The sequence below is a fragment of the Carassius auratus genome, chromosome 16 (assembly GCF_003368295.1).
Source record: "Carassius auratus strain Wakin chromosome 16, ASM336829v1, whole genome shotgun sequence".
Taxonomy (NCBI): domain Eukaryota; kingdom Metazoa; phylum Chordata; class Actinopteri; order Cypriniformes; family Cyprinidae; genus Carassius; species Carassius auratus.
The window spans coordinates 8,994,815-9,006,551 of record NC_039258.1 but is presented as its reverse complement, the minus strand read 5'-3'; the positions used below and the strand labels follow the sequence as shown (position 1 = coordinate 9,006,551).

The following is an 11,737-nucleotide window of genomic DNA, read 5'->3' as shown; positions in this document are numbered from 1 at the left end:
CACACACACAGAGACAGTACTGGGGGGGAAGGGAGGGATTTTATTCTTTTTTTGACAACCAAATTAAACAATCTTTTATTACATACCAATTCTTACCAAAAGGGCTTTCAGTTTCAATTTCAAGTGACATTTTCAAGGTTGGAATAAATTCATAGCCAATTGTTCAAGATTTGAGAAAAGGACTTTTACACATTCCACTAAAATTATTTACTTTTTTACTTTAAAGAGTTAAAATATTGTATGGCATTCTGGAGGTAAAAATGCAGCATCGCTGGCTTCAAACATTGGCCAGTGGAGGAAAGACCAATGACTTGGTGCAAATGCAACACTGCTTTATGGACTTTGGATAAAGGGCAAAATAATTGGGATTATATCAAAAAAAAAAGTGTTACAATAATTTCTATTTTTTTTGTAATTCCATAGGCAACTCAAAAACGATGTATAAAAGTCCCTTTCAATTTCAAAATATATATTTTATTTTCTTTCTATATATTTTTTTTTTACTTGCACTTAAAGCTTGCTCTGCCCCTACACAGTGCATTATACAAAATAAAAATATTATGTGCAAGATCACTGGCAACAAAACCACACAGTGCAGGGGTTGACGAACAATATGCAAAAGTTTCTTTTTCTTTTTTTTTAACAAAATATTCTTCAGCATTTTTAAAACAAGCCACGTCCTTAGCGTGACTTTTACATTCAGTGTTATTACTAAAAATACTTTATCTGCAGGTTTGAAACATTCCTGCATAAATGTACAATATGCTACAACATTTTATACATTTCATTATTTACATGGCTCCGTTACACATCAATACTCGTCAGCTTTGTTTTGTCATCTTTAAGATAGCTATTAATACACGTTCTGCGAGAGAGGTAGTTTACACCACACTCATTACGAAGTGGGAAGGGGTGCTTCATCATATCCACAGTTGAAAGAGCAACATTGTCTGAAACTTTTGAACACAAATTAACAGCAGTGCAAGAAAAACAACAATTGAGAAAGGGCAGTGTGTGTATCATGTCATCTACTTGCCTTCTTATAAAACAATGTAAACATGTCCTCACTGGACTTGCGCCCTATTTCTCTGTTCCCCCACGCCGTAATACACACATTTCATAACAATGCTTGTATCAAAACAACCACAGAGCAAATAAGGCTATGAGACGAGACCACAGAAAACATCCATCCTATGTTCTCGCATTATAACCCTCCTCCACATATTTGCTCTCTGATCATTCCAAAAGTACAGAGTTAAAAAAAAAGAGAAAAGATTAACCAAAACCTTGATATACACTAATGCCTTACTTGATGATTTATGGCACTTGTAACCAGATTTTGTTAAGGGGGGGGGGGGGTACCCAACAGAAAATTGCTGATTTCTTAGCTTTGGTAAACATTAAAAATCACACTTAGTTTTCTAAGCTATAACCCAAGGGATGTAAAAACAAAAGTTTAATGCTGCAATAGAGCTTGTGAACCTTCGTGAATGTCAACACCTATAGTGCAATGCGCACAGCGCCATTAAAAAATAAAGTACAGGTGTTGAAACACAAGGTCCCTTGTGCCACCTCATTACGCTTGAGGTTAGTTAAATGACCTATGTTGACTTAAGCTTGTTCCCCTTCATATCCTGTTCACTTAAGTCTCCCTGCAGAACGAAGTCAAGTGGCTTTTACTTCTCAAAAAGCTAAATAAAAAGATACCTGGAAACGCAGTATGCACTATAACGCTACAAATGCTGCTGTGCTTAGCACCAAAAGGTTTCTGACACTCCCTGCAGGATTAAAACTCAAGCCGAGAGTATGCGTCAAACCTCAGCAAGCGACAAACTATGCGAGGAAATTGTGGGAATTTTGTCTACTCTGGTTGAGAAGAAAAAACGCACCATCTCAAACAGCCATTACAAAGAAAAAAGAACAAAACAAAACGGGAGCATAACAGAGCAATGAGTTATTAAGGAGGACATCCAGTTCATTTGTCATGGCATATGGCTTCACTAAAAGTTCTCGACCTCCCCTTAAGGCTACAGCAACGTAATAACAATTGAAGTGGTTTGCTTAAAAAAAAATTAGGTGATGAACATCAGGTGAAACATCTGCTTGCCAAATGGTCACCAGCTTATTAAGATGCAAATCTAAAAATAGTTGTAAAATATATTACGCAGCTGGAGCATTCAAGAGGAGGGTGAGATGCCCAAGCAGAGCCTTCGTTCATATATTGGCTTAAGAGAGCAGCAGTGAGTGACCTTCTTAGGCCTGAACCTTCAGGAGGCTCTTTAACTGAAAGGTCATCATCTCACGATGATCGCAAGCACCCATCGGAAGAGACACCCAGTGACTCGGGGGCTTGGGTAGCACACTCGGGGATGGGGGCTCACTAAACTTGGCTCCAGCATAGTTCTGACCACACTGAGTTGACAAAAGTTTGTTCAGATGGGACATGGTACCCTCCCAATTCTGATCATAAGGTGTGGCAAAATGAACAGAGGCATTTTTCTTGTCTACAAAAGCGGCCTGCCGTGCCTCAGGAGACCAAGAATAGCCGGTGCCCTTCTCACCCCTGCGATGGCTGTGGTGATGGGCTACCCCTAAGGCTCCTGAGACGGCGGCATGCACCACTCCATTCTGGTCTCGACTTCTCTGCTTGCTCCTGCCAATCTGGTGGCTCTTCTTGGGCGCCGGGCGATCTGGAATGTTGTATCTTTCACCACCTCCCATACTGCTTTGATTGGATGTCACCTATCAGACAAAGAACTTTTTTTAATGAAAGAGAAACATGTACATGTTTGAATTACAAAGGCTGAAATCTGAAAACCGGTTTGAAAACAAGCCTAAAATAATTATTAAGCGTCCCTGGCTGCAGGCAGACAATAACAAAGGGCTACGTGCAGCGCGAGACATCCAGCGCGCCCCGCCCATCCCCCACTCGCTTCCTGCTTACCTCTCTGTTGTAGAAAAGTTGAGTGCGTGGTTCTCTTGACTTTTTAATTTCTCTTCACCAATCGGGCTCCAGGTCCTCAAAGTAGTCGATCTACTTCTCGCTGCACATATATGTCCAGCAAGATCTGAAGTTTGCATGTGCCAATGAGCGATGTTTTTTCGTGTAACCGAGCTGAACATGAATTCACCTCGGCGCACGGTGCTCTAGAAGCCGTGAATCTAACAAAAGAAAACAACAATATCATTTCCTAAATGCTTTCGTTTAAAAAAAAAATTTGGTAACACTTATATTTTCACGAATATTGCGTAATTAACTAAACTATTTGTTAGTGTAAAACAATGTAAAAATATAAAAAGTGAAAAATAAGTTCGGGTCAAACCAAATGTTTCATATACCTTTACAATTATACATTTAAACCTCGGATATAACAAAAAATTTTGTGAATATGGTATTACATAAGCAACATCTAATCTTCCTCCATTGTGTGCAAAAAAAAAAGGGTAAATATCCAGTTAACTTAGTTGGAAATTGCAGGTAAGGTTAATCTCCATAATGTTTTACTAATAAACTTGGGTTTCAAATAATATAAACAAGGGTATTAGGTCATGTTTTCTGGACCCGTACCAAAACAAAGACTCTCGCTCAACATGGCGTCAATACTGTCGACGACTCCTTATGTCTTCAACTTAATAGAAAACAACTTACCGACTTCCTCTGGCTTCGATGGAATAAGACCTTCGTCTTCCCTTTGTCTAGTCTGTCAGCTGTAGCTGATAAAGGAGAAAATGTTTCCCAATATGCGAATCTTTGTTCAAATCCGGGGTTACAGCGGAATGGTATTACTCTCCTTCTCCACTTTGTCTCCGTCTAACAACAAAATGGAGCCTCAACAAAGCCTAAGTAGTTTGGGGCTGTGTTGTGCTGGCCAATCAGGGAGCAGCACTTGCCGACGTGTGACCAATAGGAGCGAGGAACACGCCTGTTGCCATCCTTCCTGCGTCACTGAACGTTATACGTGTTTGTGGGGAATTTTTGGTTTTTTTCCGAGTTGCTGTAACAATAACTCAAAGGCATATAAAAAATGATCACATGGTTTCTTCCGGTCGATTTAAGCTCAAAACGCAAGCACTTAAACATTTACCTAGTAGTGAATGCCCATGGCATAACATCGAAGGGCACAACTGCTATACGTTTAGCCCTATGTAAACTGTGTAAAATTCTGTTAGCAATGGAACAGGCTTTAAAAGTACAAATGGCTTAAAAATAATTATGAGTGTGTCAAGATGCTGTTGAATCCATCTTATATTAATAACCCAATAAAACATTATCACAATCAGAGGAAAGGTGAGAATGGGATACAGGAAATAGGTCAAGTTTGTCTTGAAAACAAAGAAGAAACGTTGACACACCTTTAAGAAGTATCACACACCACCTGCTGGCATGTGACAACATGTAGATAAAAACCTGTGAAGTGGTTTCTTCTGCCAATGACAATGGGAGGAAAAGTGTTTGAAAAGCTACAGATAAAGGTGTTATTTGGGGGGTGTAGTATCTTCATAAACCAATGAATGGGCTCGGAGGAGGCATATGGGCCATTTAGTGTTCTTGAAGCAAAATGTCTGCTTAGATTGTTTATGGCACTCTATCTCTGAGAATGTGTTAAGTTGAACAGCTGTTAGAAGACAGTTAAACATTCCATTTATCAGACTCAGACCAAATTTAAACCTTCTCTGCCTGTTTACCTGTTTCCAACCTTGCTTTATCTGAACAGCTCAAGGTTAATTAAACTGAAACGATTTAAACTAGACTTATACCAGACAAAATACTATATCAAATATTTAACTTATGTTAGACATCCGTTGTTTGACATATTTTAAGATAACGTTTTATTTGTGTTTTATTAAGACACAAAACTAGGTTTTTGAAGCATCGATTAAATGTTTTTTTAGGTCAACTACTACATTATCTAGACTTGAATTGTGATGTGCTGTAAAACAGCTGTGACATTAACACTGTTTAGAGAATGTTAATTGAAAAAATGAAAAAAATAAACTGTAACTAACTTCTAAAAACTTTTACTGTTCCTCATCTGTAGATTAAATAGGCCAGTTCCTGCTTATCCCTTAAGCAAACCTGTTGCATAATGTAGTGCTTGTTTGCCTGTTTAATCAAAATCCGTATTTGGGGACAGAAGTGCACGCCCTCTGCATGCAGCCTTGGTTAAGAGCTTTCCAGGGGAGCTTGGCCTAAGTTTGTGTCCTATGTTTGGAAACTAGGTTAGGTGGGAGGCTCTTGTCGGTCACACGCGATTGAGAAGAGGTCAAGTGACCAAATTTGACAGTGTTCTACATCTACATGTACACAAGAAGCAAAACATGCTTTTATGATTTTGTTACACCCAAAATAAAAAAATGTTGAAGTATTTACTATGCATATCTATATGTTAAAGAGCTATATTATGCTATATGTCAATGTATTTATAGATGAATACATATATTATATGATAGATAGATAGATAGATAGATAGATAGATAGACAGACAGACAGACAGACAGACAGACAGACAGACAGACAGACAGATAGATAGATAGATAGATAGATAGATAGATAGATAGATAGATAGATAGATAGATAGATAGATAGATAGATAGATAGATAGATAGATAGATAGATAGATAGATAGATAGAAACTTTCTACACATTTTCAGACTTGAGCCAATTAGAAGAACTTCACAAGCGCCACCTGTTGTTTAAAAATAGCACTACAGTCAACATGTTACAGAGTTTGAGAAAATATAATTTTAAAGATATTACTAACATATGTTACTGGATATCGATAACAGGAAGATATACATTTTTTCAGTATCTATGGATATTGTTGGGTTACACTCGCACCAGAATAAAGCATCAACATATGTATTTATTTATTGATTAGCCTACTGGGAGCTCAAAATAATACAGATAAAAACTCAAAAAGCCTTGTTTTTTTTTTTTTTACAGCTCCTCACAAAAATCACTTCTCAGCCAAACCCTTTCAGAGAATAAGCAATTACAGGGATGAAAATGTATAAAAAAATTGGGGACAGCTGCAGTGAGAGGTAACCGATATTTCCCTCCACCATCTGCTCTCCATAACAAGAGTAAATTAGAGTGAAATAGGTCAGCAACGAGATGAGGAAGATGTGCTAAAGACAATTGTTTTACCAATTTTTTATACTAATGTCATCTTGTGGTGATGAGACGTTTACAGAGATTTTAAGAACACTGAGACACAATTGTGTCTGAGGTGGCATGGAGCTAATATGCTTTGAGATGTATATGTGGGAGAATAAAAACTTTTTTGTAAGGAAAGGATTAATAAAATGATGTGGACAGAGGGGAGAACACCATGAGGAAGTTGTGGTAAAGAGAAATATTTCAATATTTATTGGATGTCATCTTGTGGTTCCTCTTTGAGTGTGAGTTTTCATCTCAGAGAAAAAAAACAGCTTTGGTACTTTCCATCTGTTGCTTTTCTGTCCCCAATAATGTGTCCTCGTTACTTCAGTCTCTAATCACCTGCATCCCTGCTCATTAAAAAACGAATACAGCACAGTTTGTGCTATAACAGTGTAATACTGAAATTTTGGTTATCTCTTTCTCTCTGGATGGGGGAGTATGCTCTCCTACTGAAATCAGAGGCTTGAGATTTGTGAGAGACAGTATCTCCTAACAGCAGACAATTTTACCAACAGCAAAAAACGAAGGTAAGAACCAGTTCATTAATCAATATGTATACTATGCTAAAATCATGTGTGAACTGAAACAACTCCGGGTAGAATAATGAACAGCAGTTTTTTTCTTGCCATATTTGTAAGACATATAGTATAGTGTGTTATTAATTGTCAAGTATGTTATTATGAATTCTTGTATTTCACTTGTGAGTTTGAAAGAGCTTTAACCTGGGGAGATTTTTGTGAATCTTACACTCTATCGCATACAGTATGAATAAGTTTTCAGATAACAGCTTCTGAAAGCAATTTTTTTTTTAACTGCCCTTGTTCAGTTGAAAACAACTGGCACTTTTTGTTCTATGACCCTCTTTGACCCTCAATTCGCCACCAAGGGTGAAAATGGTTAGGAGAAATACACGAGGAAGGAATATTGGGAGGAACCAAGACTCTTGAGGGGAAAGCCCTATTAGAGAAGTGGCTTTAAACAAAAAATAAACATATAAATTTCCTGACATTTTAACAACATTGAGACACACAGAGATAGCATGGACCTAATACACCTTGGATATGCAGGAGGGTAAAAATAATGATATTAGTGCTTCTTGTAATGGAAATATTGTTGAAGAAGGGAACAATGAAAATGACCTCTGTGTAGTGAGCAGGCTGTTTAATTGAAACTAAATTGAGCAGTGTTTATTCTATACTATATAAAATAATGTGATACCTGGGCTTTGCTTGCAACACAATTACATTAAGAAAAAAAAATTCTAGTGGATACTAGTAGACATACAAACTATTTGTCAATCCTTCTCTTGTAATAATCTTGTGTCATCTTTTTCCCAGCAGGGGGCATTATCTTACGTTATCTAATCTATAGCCAGTTGTTTATATTAAAAAATGACTAGATTAGACCTGCGGGACAAACTGATTATTTCATATTAAAGATAACATCACCTCTCTTCCAAATCTAAGCCATGCAATCTGAAATGCAGCTGTATTTATAGAATGCATTAGCCTAATAAAAGGTTGCTTGGAGACATGTTTGACTTTAAATGAGTTTTGTGAGTGTGGTTTATCTCTCTTAATCATGTCATATTCAGAACTTCAGATTCAGATCTTTTTATTATTTTTTCTATTGGCAGTAGACACATGAATACATGTGTCTGTGTATGTGTGTTTTAACCATTTGTCATTTATTTTTTAACAGTACATTTCTGTTCTTGTTAAAATGGAGACCAGAACGGCACAAAAACAAGAAGCTACCACTGCGCTTTATTTAAATGAAAGTGCACCAAACATTACAACCACAGGTATTATTTCTCAGAAAGATTTTCTGTGGCCTGTCTGTGACCATGACATGTCTTTTCAAAGATCTGTTGTGTTGATTGTACTAGTTTTCAAATGTAACCATAAATAAAATAAAAATAGCACTATACCTTGCAAAAGTCTAGTAAGATTTATTAAAAAACTAAACCAGTTATTTTATTCCACAAGAAAGCATTGATCAAAAGTGAAAGTAAAAACTATTTAAATTAAAAAAAAATTATAATATGCTGTTTCATCAAAGAATTCCAAAGCAAATGTATCAGTTAAAAAAAAAAACAGTTAAGAAGTTTTCACTGATAAATGATAACTGTTTCCTTTCTCACTGGAGAAACGGCTGCTGAAAATTTAGCTCCATCACAAGAATAAATTACATTTTAAAATATATTAGAATAGTTATTTTAAATGTTAATAATATTTCTCAATATTATTACTTTTTTTACTGTACTTCTGATCGAATAAATGCAGCCTTTTTGAAAATGTCTTTTTTAAAACACTAAAAACCATACCGACTCCAAGCTTTTGAATAGTACTTAATTTTTTTTACATTAAAATATAAATTAAAACCATGAAAACATTTAAAATATTCTTAGAAATTATATTAAAATGTGATTATTTTGAATCATTTTGAACCTGTACTGTTACAGATGCAAACTTGTGCAACAGCCTCCAGTGTTACATGGTCCTGACCCCACCAGAGAAGAAAGCTATTGGCACAATCTGTTTGCTAGCCGGCCCTATGACGTTCCTGGAGAACGTTTTGGTCCTGTTGATCATTGCAAGCTCTGCCACTCTGCGCAGACGGCCATCGTACCTGTTCATCAGCAGCTTGGCACTGGCCGACACCTTTGCCAGCTGTTTCTTCACCATCAGTTTTCTAGATTTCCATCTTTATAGTCAGAACGACGGCCCTAATATCTATCTGTTCAAGCTGGGTGGTGTCACAATGGCGTTCACAGGCTCTGTGGGAAGCCTGTTGCTGACAGCGCTGGACCGTTATCTCTGCATCTACCAGGCTTCCAATTACAAGGTGCTACTGACACACGCTAAAGCCAAGCTGGCTATTGTATTATTATGGTGTGTCACAATTATAATTTCATTTCTTCCTCTGATGGGTTGGAGGTGCACCACCAAGTTTGATCCTCCTTGCTCCCATCTCTTCCCTTATGTGGATCGTCACTACCTGGCCTTGTGGACGGGCCTACAATTTGTGGTGCTCTTTCTTATCATAGTGGCTTACGTTCTCATCCTGTGGAAAGCAAATCGCCATGAAACAGCTATGGGTGGACCAAAGTTGGGGAGGCCCACCGTGAAAGGACAGGCACGAATGCGAATAGACATTCAGCTCGCACGTACCTTCAGTCTGATCCTCCTAATCCTTGCTGTTTGTTGGCTGCCTGTCCTGTCCTTTATGATGGTGGATGTCACAGTGACCCTTACGAACAAACAACAGCGAATGTTCGCTTTCTGTAGCACGCTCTGTCTAGTTAACTCGTGCGTAAACCCGCTTCTATACGCTCTACGCTGCAAAGAGCTGAGAGGAGAAGCGTTCGCATTGTTAGCATGTTGCAAAGCATGCAGGGAACGTACTTTGGCAAACATTCTGGGCCAACGAAATGAAAATGGTTCTGGCATTAGCAAAAAGAGCAAAGATCAGGCTGTTAGTGAGAGTAACCCAGATACTATTTCTGAAAGCGTAGACAAGCAGTAAAACAGCATATAAATATTATTTAAAGTCCAATTCATATTAGCGGACCAGTGGCACTTAAGAGGTTAATGATTCACCAACTTTTAATCCATTTGAAGTACATCACAAAATGTAGTTCTTCAGGATTAGATTTTAGGTTAGCATTCATTGTATTAATACTGTAGAATGCAGAACATGTTGTTTTATCATAAGAATACAGGCTATAAAATAAACAGCATTAAAAATGTGGGAAATATATAAAATGAAGAAGGTTTGCATACTAACAAGAACTTAAGAACTTTAACACATTGAATTGTACTGCTTGAATTTACTCATTATAAATAGTATTGTGTATGTATTTAGAAGGAGAAACAAGGATAATTTATCATACACTTTAAGAAAGGCATTAGCTATTAGCTATTATTTTGTAAAGAGGATGTGCCAAAAACGCTTTGAAAGTGTATTTTAAAAGTGTCTAAAATATTTTGTTTTTTTAGGAACATACAATAGGTCTATTGTGAATAGGTGGCTATGTGACCAGCTGTCCATGTAAAATGCTGTTTCTCTAAACACCTTTCTGCAGTGAAATAAAACCTGTTAACAGAACAACTGACTCAACTGCTACATTTTGACCCAAGCTTAAAAGACGCCAAAACATATATAGATTACACTGTGAAAATTGATGACTGTTACACTGTTTTGCTTCACCTTTTCAATAGATTGTAATAAGCTGTACCTTTACTACATTATTAAGAGTAATTGTTATGATACAGTAAGTATATGTTGGAAAAACCGCTATAAATGCAAAGTGCTATTTAACTGATGTTATATTAACTTCTTATCTTGTATTAATTTTAATTTGAAGATAAGTTTTAATGCATTATTGTATGTTAAACCGAGTACTATATAAAATGCTGTATGTCATAACTATAAAAGTACTGCTACATTGTTTAAGAAATGCATACTTAAACTTTTATTGTCATCAATAAAAACACATTTTCTGGATATCAACCTTCAGTTTCTTTAAATAGCTTTGTTTGAGGAGCGCTATATTGTTTTAGACTCATTTATGAAAACTGCATTAATATATATATATATATATATATATATATATATATATATATATATATATATATGTGTGTGTATATATATATATATATATGTGTGTATATATATGTGTATATATGTGTATATATATGTGTATATATGTATATGTATATATATATATGTATGTATGTATATGTATATATATATATGTATATGTATGTGTGTGTGTGTGTGTGTGTCTCAATTAGGCCTACATTGTTTTGAATTTTATATTATTTTCATTGGATCGGGTCAAAATTGGTATATGATAGTGTTTGATAAACTGTGTGTCGCTGACATGTAGGTGGTGAAGAGACAGAAAATGAATGATTCTTTGTGAGTTGAAAGACTGCTTTGAAAGCTCACACAAATAGATACCAAATTGCAAATCCTTCAGAAAAATGGCCATTGGCCAAAAAAAAAAAAAAAAAAAAAAAAAAAAAAAAAATTGCGCTCAATAAATGTTGATCTGCGTCATATGACTGTAAGGGACCAATCAGGATTAAGCTGCTGGAGGAGTGGGCATCTGAGATCAAAGCTTCTCAAATTATAGGTTTTGTTTCTAAGAGTTATGAAATACTGATCTACAAGGAGTTTAGGTAAATTCAAATAGTTCAGTTTGCATGTAAAGATAATGTATTAATTAGGATTTTTTTAAAGCTAATATTATATAATGCTTATTATACGTATTAATACAAAAGGTTACATTTTTCATTGATAATGTATTTATATGATTTGTTTAGCTATTTAATAGATACACATAAGATAGATAATTATCGTATATGGAAACTTGATGTTAATATTATAGTAACAATGTTATAATGTTAATTTATAGTAAATGTATTGTATATTCAAATAGCCTGCACATCAACTTCGGCGCAATAGGCCCGTTTATACAGGAAAAGTGAAACAATGGCAAGCATAAACCTGAGTAAGTATAACTATCACTTTCATTATTTATAATCGTTTTGATTTGATTTGGAC

General features: G+C 35.9%; 2 protein-coding genes across 2 annotated transcripts; one reads left to right on the top strand and one right to left on the bottom strand.

The window, feature by feature from the left end:
- Positions 1-254: 254 nt before the first annotated feature.
- LOC113116019 (proline-rich nuclear receptor coactivator 2-like) lies at positions 255-3,835 on the bottom strand. The gene is made up of 3 exons (XM_026283836.1): positions 3,650-3,835; positions 2,945-3,162; positions 255-2,742 (listed from the first exon to the last, which is right to left on the bottom strand). Exon 3 carries the CDS (start codon positions 2,719-2,721, stop codon positions 2,254-2,256), a length of 468 nt encoding a protein of 155 aa, XP_026139621.1. The 5' UTR covers positions 2,722-2,742; positions 2,945-3,162; positions 3,650-3,835; the 3' UTR covers positions 255-2,253.
- Positions 3,836-6,467: 2,632 nt separating this feature from the next.
- Positions 6,468-10,664, top strand: LOC113116017 (cannabinoid receptor 2-like). The gene is made up of 3 exons (XM_026283834.1): positions 6,468-6,690; positions 7,865-7,967; positions 8,628-10,664. Exons 2-3 carry the CDS (start codon positions 7,886-7,888, stop codon positions 9,689-9,691), a joined length of 1,146 nt encoding a protein of 381 aa, XP_026139619.1. The 5' UTR covers positions 6,468-6,690; positions 7,865-7,885; the 3' UTR covers positions 9,692-10,664.
- The last annotated feature ends 1,073 nt before the right edge of the window (positions 10,665-11,737 follow it).

Coding starts and splice junctions, on each gene's coding strand:
- LOC113116019 (XM_026283836.1), bottom strand. CDS start 2,721: ATGGGAGGTGGTGAAAGATACAACATTCCAGATCGCCCGGCGCCCAAG.
- LOC113116017 (XM_026283834.1), top strand. CDS start 7,886: ATGGAGACCAGAACGGCACAAAAACAAGAAGCTACCACTGCGCTTTAT. Junction 7,968..8,627: donor ACCAAACATTACAACCACAG/GTATTATTTCTC, acceptor GTACTGTTACAG/ATGCAAACTTGTGCAACAGC.